Below are 20884 nucleotides of genomic sequence, written 5' to 3'. Positions count from 1 at the left end.
CATTAAAAACGTACCTAGATATTCTTGTGTCATTCTTGTTACGGGTGCACTTAGAATACCCATTGACTTTTAAGTAAAAAAAAAGAATATTTAACTCTGAATAAAAATAGAGATGAAGGACTCCTAATCAATTACAAGCATAATCAGTGACGTATTATCAAGGCGAGGAACTTGATTTTTACAGTGCCCCTTTCACCTTAGGATGGTAAATGGTTGAAAGACAAAATATGTGGTGGGAAAGCTCGGTTCTCAAAAATCTTGGTAACCTGCTACAGAGTTCAAGATACCGCTGACCGCTTAATGCCTTGAAAAACTTGAGCCGGAAGGCATCAATCCTTAAGCGATTGAAAACGAAAGAGCTTTTCTTAGAGTATGGTTTCGCAGTTGATAATTTGTTCCACTTCGACTCTGCAGATTTATTCAATTCAGCATCAGAAAGTGATATATAATGGTATGTTTTGGCTTTTAAATCTCATGTTGAAATTTGCCAGCGTTCCATCGTCAAGATGATGGATTCTGTCCATCATAGATCGTGCCACACTGGATTAAAGGAAGCTCACCAACAAAAAGTGTATTTTCTATACCTATAATTGATCCTCGAGACCTAATACTTAACAGCGATGACAAAAATTGCTAGAAATCCGAGCCGATTGTCTCTCGAGTAACGTCGCACTTACCCGCAGGAGTCACATTCACAATGGAGTGAATAGGTTTTAGTCAGATTTTTGTCGTGTACATGATGGTTTCGTTTGATTTATGTTTTTTTTTTGGTTTCTATAGAGGAGACTCTTTTAATAATTGCCGAGATTAACATTAGATTATGACTGTGAGTATAATTCCAGGTAACCTCTTCCAAGTGTATAGTTATTAGACGGCGCTGAGCGAAAAACAAGGCGGAGATTTGACCCGTTCAAAACCTCCATTTACTCACTTCGCGCTAATTTTGCATAACGTCACAGCGGCCTTCGACAGACTAAAATGTCAGAAATCCTTCCACCTTCATTTTCAAGCGACTACACCCACAAACTTACTCTACATTTCAAATTTTTTATTTGAATGCGATGTTACATTTTGCGTTTATTTGCTTTCTACAAATTATAAGAAATATGTTTTAGTATGATACACACTATACGGGAACGGTTACGTTTAGCATTACTTTACTTTCATTGAATATTTTGCAAAACGAACCTAAGTTAACCTCCTTCATTTCCTAAGCACGTTTCAGTAGTTGCCACTGACCATATCTTGGGAAAATATCCGAACTACACTGAGCACACAATTTTTTTGAGCCAGAAACGTCGCTACGCAACATGACGTAATATTGAGACATGATGCTCACGTTTAAGGAATGAGAAAAAAATTGAATTCCACCGATTTCTGCCAACAAAATTCGTTTTTCCGACTGCTTAATCTTTCTCCTTTGCACTATCAATGCAGCCATTCCATTTCAATCTAAATTATTTACGTGTTTAAAATAAACTGCGTCTCGATTAATAACATCTGCGTCTCGATTATCCCTTAAATAGATGTCACCTTTTATGGGGGTGAGAAGCCGAAATGACTGGCCTCTTTAAGCACAAGGAGGTTCGGCTCTTAACACTACACATATAAATGTTGAATTTATTCGATGCACAAAGATAATGACATGTTACTGCCATATATTTCGAAAGTTTGAAAAACTTTCGGTCTACGTTCAAAGGCCAATCTCATTGTTTCAGAGAACTTCGCTGATTTTCATTACTAATATTCAAGTTCCTAAGCAGCAATTTCGATACTTTTTATGCTGTTAACTTTAGGAGTTCGAGTCCTCAATCGCAACTACAACCGTTTCTCACCTCCGCCTGTATGGGTGACAGAGAAACAACTCACCTAATCTACGGTGGTAGTTAAATTGTATATTGTTGCTATGTTGAAGCTTAAAAGCTTTGTTTGAAAATGTAAGAGAAAAATTTCACAAATAAAACCTCGAAATACATCAAAAAACAGAGAGAAAGGCATGTAACTACAGTTTTTATGAAATTAAAAAATTGTTGAAATATTCAGTTGTTGAGGAATTCAAATATCTCTAGGAAGAAATTTTATCTTTGACTACGCTTAATCAGTACTAGGGGATTTTTCTAGACTACGGCTGGACGCCAGCTTTGAAACAGTGAAACCTTTAGCACTAATTGTAAAGAGGAAAAAAATATCCACTTAAAACGTGGCTCGGGGGTCAGAGATACAATTCCTTAAGTCACATTTACTCATTTGATAATATAAGCCGAGGGATGAATAATCCTCTCAAATCTCAAGTCTACATTGCAAAATACGAGAGATACGACGTTTTAAATTCAACAATGTTCGCCTCTTTTGAGTATCAGGACAATTTTTTCTTTAACGTGAGTGGTTTGCAATTTTCTGGGCGTTTTGGCCAGTAAGGCAAACAAAATATTAAATAATAATGACTTAATCCTACATATACGTTTCGCGTATTATGAGAACCTCGACAACAAATACATGACGATAACTGAGAATCAGGATGGTTTGCCCTCGAAAGATGAAAAAATCAGATCCGAATAGAAATACCGATCGCAATCATGCAGGCCCTGATATAAACTTGTATTAGTCGGAGGGAACAACTTCGTTTTCAATAACTTGAGAGGTTGTAAAGGAACAAACAAGACTTCAACAAAAAGGAGACAATCTCGCCTTACAATCCGAGAGATATTTTGATTAAAAAATATAAAAAACGACCTTTTCCGGTTCCGAAACGATAGCTAACGAAAGCAACAATTGTTCTCCCGACTAACGTCGACAATGTATTGCTATGGAATAATATATACCTTGTGCACAGAAACAAAGCACACAACTACTGTTAATTTAAGAGACAAATATCCTGATGCGTTGTACGACAGGGTTACGGCACATTGGACAGCTGGTTATCGAGCTGGAGCAGTTGAAACAACAACAAACGTGACCACAATTCAGCAATACCACGTCCGACTGTTAAGAAAAAAAAACACGTCAGTGAAATAAGGAAAAAGATATACCTGTGCCATGAACGAGAAAAATAACGCATTTCCTCCAAAGAACCACTCAATATTCATCAAGGAGGGAGGGGGGATGGTGGGGGGTCAAATGGTTTTCAGGGGGGACGGAAGGGGGGATCGTTCGAATACAACAGAACCTTATGGGGGGATCAGGTAAATTTTATTGTTACAACCAAATCCTCTGACCCCCCCCCCCTTCCTCCCCCTAGCTCCGCTCAAGAGCTAACGATCAAAACGTGAGCTTTTCTAAGATATTTTTCCCTTAAGTAACTACAAAATATTCAAACAGTCTGCCAACGCAGCTAAAAAATTGCCTTAAAATGAATGAGATTTAAGTACAAAGAAATGTCTATGTTTGTCTCAACCTGACTTTTTTCTCCATCTTCACATTCCAGTTCTAAGACGTCACGCTAGGTAGCGAAAGGCGAGTATCTACTTACCCTTTGGTCCATGCAAATCACGCATTCCGTAGTCATGTCACGGTGTTCAACTATAGGTGCCACCGGTGTGTTGGAGCTAGGTGGTTGAGGGACTGGTACCTGTAAGGCACAACATTCCATGACCGTTACATAACGTACAAGGCTAACAGACCATCCTCAAGACAGTGAGATAATTTGAGGCGCTACCAAAAGTATTTACACAATAAGTAACTTTACCGGATGGGGATGAAATAAAACGCGAAGCAGCTTCTCAGAGTTGGGTAATCGAGTCAATTAACCACGTTCATATTAAAAGGTAAGCCTTTACTATAGCAAACGCTTTCACAAGTCGCACTAGCTCTGCTCTTCAGACCAGGAAGAATTAGGAAAGATAGAATGAGGAGTAAAGTAAGAAAGGAAGGGAGAGGGGGGGAAGGGGGGTGGGGGAAGGTCAGGGAGAAAGAGAGAGGGAAGAGGGTAGAGGAAAGGAAAAGAAGTCTAGTAACGTCGACTATCTTCACGCAACCACATGTTATGTACAACTCACCTCAGGGTTTTCAATCTTGCTTTCTTTTTCCTTCGCCTTTGAATCGAAGCGAAGCCGTTCCTGGACAACGTTCATTATTGCCTTGCGAACTCCAAGCTCGTGTATACCCAGCTAATCAAAGCAAAACAAAGCGTTACGATGTATCAGGAATGATATTCAGCCATGGTTGAGGGGGGAAGAGCGGAAATACGCCAGTGGACGGCGGAGGAGGGGCAGGGGAATAGGATATCATCTCCTTTACTAAAAATAGGGGCAATGTTCTGTTACAAATTTTATGAACCCTCTTCGTACGACACCTCATAACCCTTTAGTAACTCTCAAGACAGGAGTTGAACAGAGCGGCTGATTACTGCCTCAGCATGCCCTCGTTTCCCTGACATGAGGCAGGATACGAGGAGAAATGGTGCAGCTGCTGGGCGAGAAGCAAGATTATCGCAGGTTAACTTCCAGCCGGCGAACCGTTGAACTCCTGGGTGGTGACAGCCACTGCGAGAGTAGAGTGTCTCACTCAAGAATACAACACAATGTCTCTACCCAGGCTCAAATCCAGATCTCTCGATATGGAATCTCCTACACTCTAACCACCTGCAGCTCCTTAACAACAAACAGACAGCAAACGGAGACTTCATCACTCACCTCCTTCAGTTCTTGGTCTGTCATGGTTTTAAGCATTTCCCACGTGATTCGGTGACGGGCAAAGTGCGAGGCGTAGTCCTGAGCTTCAGCTTCTGCGAGGATATCGGAAATCACACCATCGCACTGCTGTAATTTCAAAGAAAAAATTCTTAATTCTAACTTGATGATTACTTTCACTAGCCCTTTTTCCAAATAACCTTAACTCAAGACATTATTCGAAATTACAGTTATTTTAAAATAATAGTAGAGATTTAAAATCAGTCAAGGCCATTCAACGTTCGATATTCCGTATTTGATTGAATAAGCGCCCACCCTGTAGGTAGAAAAATTTTATAAGCGCCTTTTAGTAATCGAATAAAAGATCACATAATTCTCACATAATTACAAGGCTCTTTGTACCTTCGCAAGCAGAGTATCTGGTTTGCTTTCAAGGAGCCTCTGATACTGAATCAGCCAGTAATCCTCAATATCCGTTTCTCTCTTGTGTTCCATCTCAACCTGACCAAGAAAAGCACAGAGGTTCCTTTAAGGAGTGTAAGGCACTCAAACAAAAATTGATTTAAGCACTGATCACCGGGTTAGAGAAACCACAGACTAAAACTGTAGAAGAACTCGAATAAACTTACAAAAATGTTAGAGAGGAACATGAATGTGAGAAAAAAGGACAGGTGAAACAGTGAGTCTAACCTTGAAATATATGTATGTCACCCGATTTGTTCAACGTTTATCTTAAATTGGAATGAAGTGTTGAGTAAATTAAGCCTCCGAAACATTGTTGTTTGTTACGTGACCATAAGTGCAAGGTTTAGATCGAACCATTCATGAAAATAAACAAATGTAACTAAAATACCACTTCATTTTTACCATAAAACATTGGTCAGCTAAATTCATTACTTTACTGATGTTAAGGTAAGCTTATACACCAAAAACTTACAAGTCTCTTCATAAGCTCATCTTCTCTCTTCTGTTGTTCGCTAACAAGCTGAACCATCAGACCTGTCAAAGCTTCTCTCCTCGATTCCAGCGCAGCCTGAATGACAACAACGAAACGGTTAACTAAGTGTCCTCAAAAGATAATGCACTCTTGGTACATTACCATGTTCTACAGCGAAAAAGACAATGCCCCTCTGAGCTGGGTCGCTTATCATTCCAGACAATAAAAGTGAGAGATGTCTGAGCACAAAAACACTTGCACAGGAGATTGCAGCGTGCCTCGTTGTCCCGCTTACGAAATCAAACGCAAACGAATCTTAACTGCAAGTTTTTGACGGCGACAGCCATTTTTACTCTTAACGCGTGGAAAAAAATCCCTTTTAACTTTTCGTGTTCAAATCCCGTGTATATCTCAACGTTTTCTCAAAGATCTACTTTCGCAGTGCATTGAGGTACCAACAATAGTGAGTATAGCGCTCAAAAACTTTTAAACGGAGGAAGAGAGAGAAAGGATTTGGAAAAAATATAAAAAAGAGAGAGAGAGAAAAAAAAAAGAATAGAAAAAAGAGCCATGCAGTCGAGGCAGAAAAAAAGTAAAAACATTCGCTTCACCAAAGGAAAAATCAAAAAGAAGTTAAACGATAAGAAAGGCACCGACATACCCTCTCCGCATCTTGGCGTTCATCTTTTTTCTCCAGTTCTGTTAGCGTCAATTTCGTGAGCTCGTCTTGTAGCATTGAAATCTGAAGTTAAATTTAAGACTTTCGTGTGTAAAAATTATCTAAAGGAAAGTACTACAAACTTTCAAATCAAGGCAAAAGTTGTACAGATTTTTAGCGTCACCACAAGGGAGACCAGCGTAAAGTGGAAATACGGAAGAAGTGAGCTATAAGTACATGAGGAAATCGAAAAAAGAAACTATAATTACACGAGAATGTCATTACTTAAAGATGAATATGTTACTTAAACTACTTTGGGCGCTAGTTGAAAAAAAATACAATCTTTCAACATATTAAATTTGACTTAAAAACATCGACACGACTTCTTTACCTGGCCGGTAATTCTACGATGTTTTGCGTCCGTTTGTAGCTGGAGAACTTGGATCGCTTCCATTTGTGCGCGTTCCTTAAATAAAAAAAAATAATACAATTACAGGTCCTCTATTACCAAGTAAGCAAAAAGGAATGCGAAACAAATCTGAGCGGCGAAGTCACGGTTTCACTGGGGATCCCATCTATTTCGGCCTTAGGCCACTACACCCGAATTTAGGTGAAAATTTCTAATGATCACGCGCAAGTGAGTCGGAAACCACGAGGTCATAAATGTGTGTTGTTGATTTGTTGCAAAGGAGTAGTTTGTTTATTGACTCATCATCATCGCTACTACACCAAAAGAAACTGAAGAATTTAAATGCAATGTATGTCCTATTAACAAACCTCTTTGGAAATCTCGGAGATCAAAGTATCTCTGTCCTCATACTGTTCATTCAGAATGCCAAGCAACCGTACGTCTTCTTCCAAAGCCCTGGTGAAAAAAAAACAGAAAAAACTGAAACTTAAACAAGACACTTGTACAGAGTACGGAAACGATAATTATCATTATTCATAATACTAGACTGACAAGTACCAAGAGATAATAAAGTGTTATAATCTCTTGATAGTATTCTTTTATTTCCTTATTTCTTTCTTTTTCAATAGAGCTCAGTAACCTGATGCATAAAGTGCCTTTTCAAAATATAGTGGTCATAACACTTGTGACGTCATCACTTCACGTCACCCGATTAAGCAGCTATTCATAGATTCAGGGTAATTTAGTATCATCAACTGAGTTGGTAACGTAAATTGGCCACCGAAAAGGATTTAAAAGCTGACGTTTCGAGCGTTAGCCCTTCAGAGCGATAGACGAAGGGCTAACGCTCGAAACGTCAGATTTAGAAACTATTTCCGGTAGCCAATTTACATTCATATATATCAGTTCAGTTGATACAACCAAATTATCTTGTAATTCATCCCACCAACGCAGCATCACAGTTTAGTTTAGAAACTTACCCTCTTAAAACATTAATACAGCACTGTGTAAAGGAGTGGCGCCTATGTAGCACATTTTATTGCATTGATGGTATCAAACTGATTGAATTAGTGAGGTAGATAAAATGGTTTTGCGCAGTTTCTCAACTACGATGTAAGCAATATTATGCAGTATTCACGCTGGAAATAAAAACTTATTTCTTACTCATTCATGGCCTGACTAGCAGTCCTATCTCTTGCCCGTTCGTATTCTCTAATGAGACGACTCTGACTTTCTTGACTTTCCAAAAGACGAGCCATGGACACTAAGGGAAATGAAACAGGAAATTGACAATCTGTTGCATTACGACGGACACTGTGTTCAATACTATGATGTATTCAGATTCCTCTTATTAACTCTGGATAACAAATGCTTCAAAATAGCGGTAACATTTTGTGAAATGACTTCAGTCTACCATATACTATGAAGACACAACCAAAAAAACTGAATTCTTTCCGAAGAAAGGTAGGAAAAGAACTTGAAAAGAGACACCAGAAAGCAGAAGGCTTACTAAGACAGGTTCATCCCTAAATCATTTCCGTCAATACGGTTCTACAAGAGAAATTTTATCATATGTTTTAAGGCAAAAAATCATGACAATGCCCGTGTTTTCTACGACGAAGGAGCCTATTTACCGATGATAGATTCTAATGATTTAGTCGCAAATAGCAACCTCTTAAGTCATAGAGATTGTAATTAAGTATTACCAACCTAACATTTCTTCTTTTCTCAGTTTCTCGGCCTCTTCCTGAGTCACTTTCACCAGTTGCTCAGTTCTCATTCTGCACAGAAAAAACAAAATGTCTTTAACCGACTGATCTCCACCAATCATTAACCTCTTCTAACGATACGACAGCTATTCTCAAATTTCTCAAAGAAAACAACAAAAATCCTACCTTTCTTTTTCCATCTCATCCAAAATCATTTCCGCCTTCTGAGCTCTAGAGTCCAACAGCCAAAAGTTAATAACAGTGTGGAACAGCTTTCAAAAGGATGTAAAACTTATAATAACGAAGAATGTGTAATTTAAGTTCCCACAATGTAATCTAGTTCAGTCGTGTGAAAAATTGATCGCGCGAGGTATCCTTTTTCTATTGACTCGAACTTTCTTAAAAGCCCACAAAAATTTCTCAAACGGCCTCGGACGTCTACAAACTCCCCTCGACTCTCGATCCTCAAAGTTTTCGAGAATCGAGGATCAAGAATGTTGCATGGATCGAGGTCGAGTTTTGAGAGACTGTCAACGCAGTATTGGAGTAGAACAGCACGTATCTCCAAGAAAATCAATCAAAATATACTAATCAAGTGGAATCTTTCGTGCACAAAAAAACGTAGAACTTAGCCAGCAAGTAGAACCTCATTATAAGCGCTGCAGGACGCGTGTTTCTCCATCCGAGGGAAAATTTGAGACGAGTCTTGGAGAGGTTTGCCGGAGATCTGAGCACTATAATAATTATCAGTGCCAGACCCCTTGCAGATCTCTCGCCTGTTCCCATTGCTCAAGGCGTCACATTGTCCCGCAGGCGAAGAAAATCTCGTGTTGAAGCGCTGATAATCAGGGCCTACTCGCAGTCTACGTATACCCAAGCAGTGACTACAAACAAACCTGATCATGGCCCTTGATGTAAGGTATAAATGATGCATGTGCACTGTACTGTGTGAATGAATAATGAGGTTGACGATGAGAGAAAAGAAAGAAAAGCAGGAGCATTACCGTTCATTCACTTGCAAAATCATAGCCACAGTGTCATTGGTGAGTTGTTCATCTGAAACATAAGTATTGAAAATTCATCAAAAAAGTGATAAAAAGGAATGATGGATATAACAGAATGAGGGCTTCTAATAAAGTTGAAGAAAAATGCCACAACAAGGCAGAGCAATGAATTTTTGTTGTTGTTGTTGTTTTGTATTGTTTTGTTGTTGTTGTTGCGGTTGATTTCTTTTTTGTTAGCCATAAAGATTCTTCCATATCCCATCTCATAAGACACACGATCAACAACTCAGAAGTAATGTCAAACAGCCAGATCACCAAAAGTGATAAACGCTACCAAGTGCTCTCTATCGTATTGCACACACTGTAAGGCATATCTAACTTAAACACACATAGTACCTGCTGCCATTGCTGATACAAGCTTTTTTCTCTCAACCTCTTGTTGCTGTTGCTGCATCAATGTGAGGTCATCTATTTCTGCTTCAGCCTACAAGTGCATTTAAGTGCACGAGAAACTATTGTTACCCCTCAGCGGCCTCACACATTGTTCAATATTTATTTATAAAAAAAGAAAAAAAGGAGATGGCAAAAATTTGTTTTGCAACTTTCCGAACTGCCTAGATGTAAGGAAAGGCCGAAAACTGCCATATGCTGTTTTAGTCCACAAACCTAACAACCCAGGTCGACCCATCGTTTCTGCCTGCAGTTGTCCCACCGAACTTATTTCCAGCTATTTAGACAAAATCATGACACCTATCGTCAAAACTTTACCATCTTACGTTAAGGACAGCCAACACGTACTTGAAATATTTCGTGACTTTAGTTTCCTCGGCCAAAACAAACTTATTTTCACTATGGATATTCCATCTCTTTATACTGTCATTCCCAGTGATGAAGATCTCCGGGCCCTCAAACATTTTTTCGATCTTCGCACTGTTAAGGAACCTAGCTCTGAAACACTACTCCGTTTGGCCGAACTAGTACTCACACTCAATTGCTTTTCATTCGGTGGTAACTACTACAAACAAACTAATGGCGTGGCCATGGGTACTAAAATGGGACCCAGCTACGCCAATCTTTTAATAGGTTTTATCGAACATCAATTTTTTAGTCAATACCACGGCCAAAATCTGAACTCTACCGCCGTTACATCGACGATTGCATGGGCGCTACCTCCTCTACAAGAGAGGAACTCACTCAATTTATAACTGCCGTCAATTCCTTTCACCCGGCTCTTAAATATACCTGGGAAATTTCCGACTCTTCTTTGGCTTTTCTAGACATCAAAATTTAAATTGAAGACAACGGTTTATGCACTAGTGTTTACTACAAACCTACAGATTCACATAGTTACTTGTTGTATTCATCTTCACACCCATCACACGTCAAGAACTCCGCTAAACACTAGAACAAAAATTTATCCTCCAAATCGGCACCCTTAATCCCCACGGAATCAACGAGCGTTTTTCATTCAACTAATTTATTCCTGTTTTCTCGTCAACATATTTCCACCGATAGCGTAGCACCACTCTCTGCATAGAAACCCACACACAACCCACAATTCCTCCTATCGCTCTGACGAAGGGCTAACGCTCGAAATGTCAGCTTTTTTACCCTTTACGGTGGCCAATTTACGTTTTCAACTCAGTTGTTAACACTAAATTACCTAATAATTATATAAGACTAGCTGACTGCCAAGACCTTGTTTTTCCCACAAAGAAATGTTATACATGCACATCAAGAAAATTGAGAATTATACAATTGGCAAGACACTGATAATAATTGTACATATTAATTACATTTTTCTAGTAAAAAAATTCAGAAATCTTTCAAGAGGGTGGGAGGAAACATTAAAGGCCCACACATTACGAGAAAACTGCCCAGCAGAGATCATATGATCATTTCATTAAAAGCCACAGCTGTGATTTAGAAAGAAATTCCTGTTTTTTTTTTCTTGTTTTTTTTTAATCAGCTTAAGGTAAAGAACAGGCTTTGATTACCATTCGTATCTTGTCCATAAGGTCAGTACGTTGTTTACTAGCTGCTGCAGCGAGAGCCTGCTGCTCCAGCTCTGTTTCATGAAGCTGTTTCTCTATTTCGATCATTTGCTGTCGTCTCCTTTCCTGTGGATCAAGACGTCATGAGGTTAAAATACACTTTCACAAGTGAATGTCATTTAAACCCCGGCTGAGCAGAAAGCTCTAATGGTGACTTAGGAGATAGTCAGCAACTCTGCAAAGCACTCATTAAGTATCTTGATCGAGTGAAACCTTCACCTCTGTTTCCAAGTTAAAAAATTAAACATTGCACCATCTTCAAGTAAATACTTAGTCACTGGCATGTGATATGTCAATGTGTTAAACATGAATGATACTAATGATAAACATGTACAGTGCTAACCGTTTTTGTAAATTAAATGCAAAAACCAGATTGAAATAAAACGGGAACAAAACAAGGAAAAGTAACAACAAAAACGACTCATGGAAATAAAAAAAAAGGTGACATGCAAACCTTCTCTGCTTCATGCTTTGATAAAGTGCTCTGAAAACAAAAATGTTCGTGTGTGAAATGATGAGGAAATAACAGGGAAAGCTTTGTGAAAATGGTGAAATGGTACATACAAATCAGTGAGACCAGCAGGTGTCGTCAGTTGCACAACTGGTGTCAATGTCAGGAGAAAAAGTTACTGTAATTTTACCTTTGATATCTTAACCCAAAAGCCCTGCCTGCACTAAAGTAAAGTTGTGCAACAAGCAAAAACAAAATACGTCATCTTCAATTTGATCACTTCAAATAATTTGCAACTTACTGCCACAAGATCATCCACTGGTGTAGGGTTCAATTGTTTATTTGAAGCTGTTCCATTTCCTATTGGATCAGAAAAGAAAATGAAATGAAAGCATTGTATGAAAAACCTGTAACATCAAAACAATACTTGCACCATTGGATGATAGAATACTCTCACACAATAAAAATATTAATTCACTGGACAACAGTAAAACTTGAGCGTCAATACTTGTTATTTCAGTTTATTAATAACTCATTAATAAATCAGAGCAGCTTCAATTGAGTGTTGAAAGTAATGTGGGATTGCTTTGTATCTTCTTTACTTTGCTCTGTGATTAGTCCAGAAAATGTGCACTACTCTCTCAACCAATCAGATGTAAAAATAAAACAAATCTGCCCAACTATGTTGACCATACCATGTGTAAAAATAAATTAAATAAGTGGGCAGTCCCTAACAAAAATTTGAACCCTGGGTTTGGTTTTCATGGCCATGAAATCAAGAAGCCAAAGATTGCTATATGTGGCAGCCCACAAGTGGGTGCAGCAAGACGTGTTTACATCTGCTGATGTGTTGGTTTTACTTTCAGTTCTCATTGACTCTTAGGGGAATTTTCCTTTCTTCGCATTAGCTGTTGTCAGTGATTACTTTGACTTTGGTTTTACAACACTCAACTGAAAAACTCTCTTATGTGTAGATAGAGCATACCCAGAACATTTAGTAGATGCTTGGATGGAGGGACATACTCAATTTCAGCCACTATATGAAAAAAAAAATCATTAATACTCATATTAATCACCATCTGATCATTATTAGATTGAATGATGACACCAAGTTTGACATCAATAAACAATATACTGGTCATAGGGGAAAATACACATTTGATACAAGTTTGAAACTAAATCCTAATTGGCATACCTTTGCAAAGATATTTCATAATGGAGGCTGTTCCCTCAGCTGCCACATCTATGAAAATGAACAGACAATCACACAATTCTTCCAAACATTTTTATTATCTTAACTGATCTGTGTAATTCTGCAGAAATGATTACTGCAAACATCTCTAACAAATAAAGATCTTGATTACCTCTGGGTGGAAATGATACTATGTTTACATCAAGAATAATGTTCTGAAAAAAAAGGGATTATATTTTATTCAAGTGTACAGGCTTTGGTAAATCTGATAAGGTCTGTGCATGGTACTTTCAATCTTGGGACTCCTGGGTTACAAAAAGATATTCAGCAAGGTATTGGAGGTCTCAATAAATTGAATTGAGTACATGCGTTCCATGGACAATTAAATATACTGAACTTTACTTTACCTCCAAAGTTCTCACACGAGCCAAAGTTGGGGGAACTCCAGGCAAATTGCTGTTTTCAGAAATATTCAGTGTCCTCAAGCTTTTGAGATTTCCTACTTCAGGTGGGAGGCCACGAAGGTCATTTGCTGTAAATAACAACAACATCAAAGTCTTCCATAAGCCTCTTTACTTGTATGAGAAGACATAAATTTGACTGAGTGCAGGTGGAAAGAATACAATTGTACCTTGAAGGATTAAGCTTTGAAGAGATGCTAAGTTTCCAATGCTGGGAGGAACAGCTTTAAGTTTGTTCCCTTGAACATTTAGCACCTGAAAAACCAGAAATTACTCCTCAGACATAACAAAGGGAAGTAACTGTAAAATTTTATTATGAAAGTTTCCTTTTGGCAGGATGGGATTAATAAAATAATTTTAGTGTGATCATGAGAATTTAAACCAAAGAATAACTCTCTGACTACTGATGAGCACATCACTGTTTCCTCTTGTAGCAGAGCAAATAAAAGTTCAGTAAATTACAATTTTTAGGTTAGCTGGTTTTAGGTTCAAGGAAAATAGAGGGGATTTTTTCAATAGTGGAAAGATTGTATGATTCACTGCATTTAAATACAGTTTATAGAACAGCTGACAATATACCTAGGGTGCAGTTTCCCACATTATGTACACTGATTGTAATTCTTGCCAAGATAAGTTTTGAGTAAACAATTTTAAGGCTATCCTCTTAGAAGTAATAACTTCAAATCACTGAATAGATCTCTGTATGTAAATTCTTGTGGTTGTTGTTTATAAGAATACAAGGAATCTGGACGCATACAAATTGTTGTGTTGTATTTATTTTTACCAAGCGTAGCTGGCCCCTAAAATCTCTCACATCTGAAAGATCTCCCACAAGAGAATTTTGTCCAATGTTTGCCCCATTCAACCCATGCTTGCTGGTGGGTATTAACAAGCAAGTAACTACACTGCTTTAATTACATGTATCTTGATAAAGAAGGTGGCTTAATTGTTTGCCAAGTCTTTGTATCACTAATAGACAACCGTGAGCAGGTGACTTTGGATTAGAAGTTTTTGTTTTGAGCCCTGACTGGCTCATTGTACTGTGTTCTTGAAACAAAACATTAAGCTTTCACAGTGTCTTGCTCCATCCAAGAGTGTGGCTGCTAATCAACTGTCAGTGAAATCTGAAAAAGTACAGGGCAGGGAGGGAGGGAGGGAGGGAGGGAAGAAAGGCAAGCTAATAGATATAACCAGTAATGGACTGGCATCCAGTACACAGGAAAAACAGAACGGGGGCGTTCATTGGAATTAAGGGGTGCTTATTGGAATGAGGGTGCTAATACTCAACGGGGGTGCTTATTAGGATAGGGATGCTTATTTACATCTAAAAAAACAAATTTAAGGGTGGAGGGCTCTAATTAAAGAGGGAGCACTTGTTGAAAGGAGGGCACAAAATTGAATCATTACTGACAGTACTCAGACAAACTTATCAGCTGGAATTTCTTATCTTGATTTAAAATTATATTTTCATAAGTAATTTATGAGTTAATGAGTAGCAGCTAGAGAGGAGAATTAACTATCAGATCTTGGGGGTTAAAGGGCTAATAACTAATAATTTACCAAATGAATATGATGTTAATTGGGCATTTTTCATACCTGTAGTGATTTCAGCTCATCAATAGCTGCAGGAAGGGTTGTTATATGGTTATCATGAAGATCCAACACCTGGGAGGAGGCAAATTTAAAATACTTTCAACTCTGAATTCGATAATTAAAATAAACAGTTCTGATAATCTATGAGAAGGAACATTAAATTTATACTAGCCAGTAACAAGGGGTTATTAATGTGTAAAATGCCGCACACTCTAATGATAATGATAAGGATAAGGAATTTATATAGGGCTAAAACTATAAACAATATTCAGAAGCGCTTCACATAATTTAAAGTTCTATACTAATTACTAAGGAAGAGTTTGGGTATCAGTCAAGCTGGACAACCTAAATTACCCTCTATTTTCCTTGGAGCTAAAACTAGCTAACCTAAAAATTGTATCAGTAGTCAGAGTGTTATTCTTTGGTTTAAATTCTCATGATCAAACTAAAATTATTTCAGAAAAGAAAGGAAAATATCTTATCAATTGCTACATTAGTATTTCAGAATTTATTGGTAAATTTAAGTCTATTTCTTAAAAAAATATCACAAATTGACAAAAATCATTATGATTGTCATATCTCACCCTTAGATTTGACAGATCCTTTAGGTCTCCTCCACCTTTTAGATTTGATAAATCATTGTCAAACAATAAAAGTGCCTAAAATATACAAAAGCATGTTGAAAAAATTTTAATGGTACATTTACAGGGTTTTGTTAAACACTGGTTACAGGTGGTCTATAGTTACCTATACAACCTCTCACTGCTGTCTGTTCAGCTTACAAGCAGGCTATGGTGTATGGATTTCACTTATCAGCATAGCCAGTTACTACAACATTGCCAGCCATTAGCCATTTATGGGAAAAGGTACTGAAAACCTCTGAATTAAATACTAACAATCACATCTTTCAGTCTGACTGAATTCTGCAAAAGCTCTCAGCATATTCACATCTGAGAATGGTGACAACTTGGTCATAACACAATTGGCATTGAAAATTAAGCTGATTTTAATTTTTGTGGATTTTACAAATGGATCTCTCTCCAGCAAAATACAAGTAAGGTCCTAGCAAAACAAAGCCAGGTTCAAACTGAAAAATAGTTGTTTCCACAATCTCCAACCCAAAAATCTGATCCCCAAAATGCAACATGGCATTAAATATCTTTAGTTTCTGTATTAAGAAGAACAATATCTGGTTAGAATGTTTATCATATTGTTCAGTAGTAGCAGTAACATTCATTAAAATGATACCAAAAGGACGTAAAGACAGCAGAGTGGCAATAATTCTTAATAAAGAAACCACAACTTTTAGTTTGCAAGACATGTTTCGACATTCTTATGTCATCTTCAGTTGTAAATGCGATTTTAACGGTTGTACATTTGAATTTATATGAGATTACGTTACAAATTACGTCATATTGTTTACGTTACAATTTGAATATTAAATACGAAAAAACGTGACATAGCACGCGCCAGATGGGGAAAGAAGGAGAAAAGAAAAATAATGATCATAATAAGAAAAATTATTATGATGACAGAATCAAAAGGAAAGAGACAACTCTAGATGCTTCAATTGCTGATTAAGGATGGGTTTGTCCCACTTAATATGCAATGCCTCTTTGATCTTAATTTTGTATTTCGAAGCGGCAGAATCTAAAATGGTGAAACATTCTGTACCACAAGAGTCGAGACAGGCCTTTGATGATTGTAGGTGCTTGTAAATGTGTGAAGTTTTGTCAGACAAGAGGTGCTCACGAACCCGTGTACAGATGTGGCAAGTGGTCTCACCAATATAATTGGCATTACAGCCAGCACACGAAAATTTATAAACGACACGCGAACGTAGACCTGGTGGTACTGAATCTTTCACACTGAACAAGTTTCTGAGCTTAAACGTATTGAAGACTAACTTAATATCTAAATCAGGTCTACAATAACGTTTCAGTAGATGCCTTAACTTGGTTTGAGCGATGTCAGAAAACCGCCCAACATAAGGAAGTTTAAAATAATGCGAAGAAGGGTTTCCGGAGTTTAATGTGGCGTTATGCGTGGGAGAAGGATTATAGCTCTTGGCCAGATGTCTTGAGATAATCCTGTCTATGACGCTGGAAGGGAAACAATTTTTCCGTAGCAAGAAAATAAGTTTTTGTACATCCTTGTGGAAACCAACCCAGGAATTATTGATCTTATATACTCTGTCAACCAAAGTTCTTATTAATCACAATTTGTAACATTGATTATGGAAAACTTAAACTATTGAAATTAGGTACTGACAGATCCACTCTTGTCAATAAAATTATTTGCTCTGTAGATCAAGTTATGTTTGAACATACCTCTTTTTGAAGTACCCTACATAATGAGTACACTCCCTTGGGGACCTATCGAAAAAGAGAGAATTAAGAATATTGCAACCAATTTTCAGTGACAACTCAACACCTGCAAATTGGACTCTAGAAAGAATTAGCATGGCTACAATGCTCCAGCTGACAAAAAAGGCATCTCAATCCATATGCAATCAATTATATTTACAAATAAATCAAAACCTGCCGGCAGGGTTCAAAGACTTAAGTTTTCCTTTCTTTTTCAATATTTTTTCAGATTGAAAGAGTCAGTCAGAGCTCTCTTCATTTCAACTGATCAGTGGCATACAACTTTATGTGAGCAGCTCCATATTCACCCTTATCTCTAACCTTCACACAACCTTTCTCAGACAGGAATTCTAAAAGTACAAAACTAGTCATCAAGCCCATGACTTTAAAATCCCTGAAAAACACTTGTTTACATATAGTTGCGTGGAGGTTCATTGGCACTTTTTTTTCAATTTAGCCTAATAATTTAACATTGTAAAATGTTACAAATTTAACTTAAATATCATTCATCAAAAATACAACTGTCAGTACCCTTTGGCTACATAGGAAAAACAAAATTCTTTATTTTGAAGCATAAGTTTCCTCTTCATAAATGGCATAAAACAAATAGTCTGGCTTAATTTTTGTATTTGGTACAAAAAACCAAATCATTTATGACAGTTGCTCAAAAAAAGTTTGAGCTTGTAGCAGTTGATGACAGATTTCTTTGAACAGACAGAAAGCTTAGACATAAAATCTCAGACCACAATGTACTTCATGGCTTAAATTAAAACATAAAATCTAAAACTAGTGAAAGGGATTCCATTTCATCTTTTATAGACTATAAATTATGATGCAGTACTAAACAAAATTGAGGAAATAATTATGCTAGGGGAGGTGACACCTCACCATTAAGTGAAGTTGACTGAAAGACAAGTTACCTTGAAATGATCATATAATGTTGCTTGCCCACAGCAACCAGTGTTAAGACATTTCACTACATGATTTATGGCACCCACAGAAAATTTGATACTTTTTTTTAAAAAAAGGAGCTGTAGATGAGAGCTATTTCACTAGTTAATTGCATATCATGTTATTCTTATAACATTCAAAATAAGTCAATTTTCAATATTGCTTTACACATTCTTGTATATGATTCAAAAACACATTCAAAATTCAAAACACCTTCCATGGATTTAAAATGTAAACTCTACAAGAAAATTACCTCAGTTGCCCCACATCAAACAAAAGTAAACTTAACCTGACTATATATCAAATATTTTACTGAATATAACTTAACTCAAAATGTCAATTATAATTGGAGAATCTACTGAGTTCACCTGGGCTCAGTTGAATAAATCGTTATCCAGCAGTGAGTGATAGCAAAAAGTACTGTGCTATCCACCAGATAAAGATTTACATGTAGTCATTGGATAGTGCAATCCAACTATCAAGCAATCCAGGCCAGATAAATATCTTGTTGATACCACCATCAAATATTAATTAAAAAACGCAATCCTCTCCCAGAGCTTATTTCTAATCAGACCTCTGACAGCCATGATCACTGTTCAACAAATTATTTGCATTCTTGTAAAAAGTATCGGCATAAACAAACTCGGAGAACAGCATAGAAATCTGACTTAAAAGTTGAATAATCAAAGCTGGAACGAAAGAAAAAGCATCATAAAACGCAAACTTGAGACAACTGTACAACTGTTGCGGTATTTGTTTTTTTTTATCGAACCATCTTAGAAGAAGCAATCCCCCAACACAGTCGACTGTCACTTATGCATTAGCCATGGCCACCCGTACAACTTCAATTATTTGGCAGATTCGTCTTCACTATAAACTCTTCTCACATGCTTTTAAAGGCGTACGAGTTATCTAACCACTAAAAGAGTATGTATTAAGGGATGACAACCGCTGTGTGTACCGTTCCTTGGCTAATTGACAATCATGCACAAAGATGAAACAACCAAGTTCAGTCTCTGACGAAATCAAAATAAACATTTCTACGACACTAATCGATGGTTTACTAACCACGACCATGCATCTTTCCACTCGTTTCTTTGACTCGTCTTTGCTCACTTTTCTTGACTTAAAAAGGGGCATCTCTGTGATCCAGAAGAGCAAGAAAGACAATTTAAATTAAAAGATGTTCACCATAATTCCAAGTTCAGCCATTTTGTTCTCAATTGCATTATGGGTACAAGCAATGACTCACATCAACTGCAGGTGCAGCGAACAATCCAATTTGAGGAAGATCGACGCGAAATTTCCACGGCACAACGTCTGTTTGAAATTATGGAAAAAATAATTGAAGGATCATGCTTTATTTCGAACATAACAGATTGCTGACATCTGCATGTACGTAAATGAGTGGGTGGATGTAAGACGTAGGTTCTTTAAATATACCGTTCGTCACGCAATCTGTCGGAGAGTAAACATTGCGTGATATAGCAATTTGAGTTACTAAGTTCCCACTTCAAAGTTTTTTTGTTGCTTGGGTGAAATTTTCAATCCATTTTCTTGAATGAATAACGTTATACCCATGTCGGGTAATGTTATATATCACTCCCTAACATTCAGATATCATTTAAGAAAAGGAGATCGCAAGCAATTATTGTTTCTTGGATGACGAAGAAACTGTGAGGGAGCCAATCACCGAGGTTTCTTAGCAAGACAGGAAATTGCTACACGGTTTGTGGTATTTTAAGATTTATTTCTTATATAGAATGTTTCTCTCCTTTTTTTGTTATGTTTTGCTTCATTTTTTGTTTGTTTGTTTTCATAATAAATACAAACGAGCTTCATCGTAATCTGGTGCACCATAATTAATATAATTGTAAATTAGATTATGAGCGCGAGATTTCTATCGCGTGATAGTTGATGTGGACAAATTTCGAATCAATTGTCACGCCTAGAAATGAAAAGAAAATAATCTGATTATCTCAGCAGAAAGCTACTGGTCGTTCAAAACTTATATGTTACAAGCCAAGCCTATATTTCTATCGAATAATGATACCAGTAAAGTCAAACCAGGCACCACTCACTTTTCTCAACATCTATCACGGAATGGATAGTGTGTAACGTAGCAACCAATCATGCTCAGCTTGCAGCGTTTGCGACAGAACGCTAAGACTGCTTTGATAAACGCACAATTTGTAAAGACAATTTTTGTTCCTACGTAAACACGTTGACCAAATTCCAATTCTCCCTCTATCGCTTAGAGTCCTGCATCATTCTTTACTTATCATTCTGATAAAACCCCATGTTTCGACTTGATTAAAACCCGAGATGAAAAGAAGAACTTTAAAGTGAGAGAGTACAAAAAATATATTTATATGTATAATAATAACGTTTTTCATTTGTGAAAACTGAATGAAAAAAAGAAGAAAAAAGAAAGATGCACCTCCCGGAAACATCACCATAAACTACTAGCA

At 37.2% G+C, this 20884-nt stretch overlaps 1 protein-coding gene across 2 annotated transcripts; it reads right to left on the bottom strand.

The window, feature by feature from the left end:
* Positions 1-1053: 1053 nt before the first annotated feature.
* LOC131784129 (E3 ubiquitin-protein ligase LRSAM1-like) lies at positions 1054-19801 on the bottom strand. Of its 2 annotated transcripts, XM_066164764.1 has the most exons (27): positions 19666-19801; positions 19482-19555; positions 17427-17471; positions 15681-15755; positions 15100-15168; positions 13674-13758; positions 13450-13574; positions 13215-13257; positions 13046-13093; positions 12836-12886; positions 12152-12210; positions 11854-11883; positions 11343-11465; positions 9742-9829; positions 9346-9397; positions 8528-8572; positions 8343-8413; positions 7797-7896; positions 7001-7088; positions 6615-6689; positions 6227-6307; positions 5566-5661; positions 5031-5129; positions 4632-4757; positions 3996-4106; positions 3470-3568; positions 1054-2982 (listed from the first exon to the last, which is right to left on the bottom strand). In XM_066164764.1, the coding sequence occupies exons 2-27, from the start codon at positions 19551-19553 to the stop codon at positions 2860-2862; spliced, it is 2079 nt and encodes a 692-aa protein (XP_066020861.1). In that variant the 5' UTR covers positions 19554-19555; positions 19666-19801; the 3' UTR covers positions 1054-2859. The 2 variants fall into 2 exon arrangements, with proteins under 2 accessions (XP_066020861.1, XP_066020860.1); XM_066164763.1 differs by lacking the exon at positions 19666-19801 and having other exon boundaries at positions 19482-19635.
* Positions 19802-20884: the final 1083 nt, after the last annotated feature.

Source organism: Pocillopora verrucosa, chromosome 4, assembly GCF_036669915.1.
Source record: "Pocillopora verrucosa isolate sample1 chromosome 4, ASM3666991v2, whole genome shotgun sequence".
NCBI classification, from domain to species: Eukaryota; Metazoa; Cnidaria; class Anthozoa; order Scleractinia; family Pocilloporidae; genus Pocillopora; species Pocillopora verrucosa.
Note: the sequence above shows the minus strand (reverse complement) of the source record. Positions and strands in the feature narration are given on the sequence as shown.

Bases quoted from the DNA above. Each gene is read 5' to 3' on its own strand.
- LOC131784129 (XM_066164764.1), bottom strand. From the start codon at position 19,553: ATGCCCCTTTTTAAGTCAAGAAAAGTGAGCAAAGACGAGTCAAAGAAA. The intron at 13,759-15,099 runs GTATGAAAAATG...CTGGTTTTTCAG, and splicing joins ATGAGCTGAAATCACTACAG to GTGCTAAATGTTCAAGGGAA. The intron at 5,130-5,565 runs GTAAGTTTTTGG...TTTCTTGGTCAG, and splicing joins ATGAGCTTATGAAGAGACTT to GTTGAGATGGAACACAAGAG.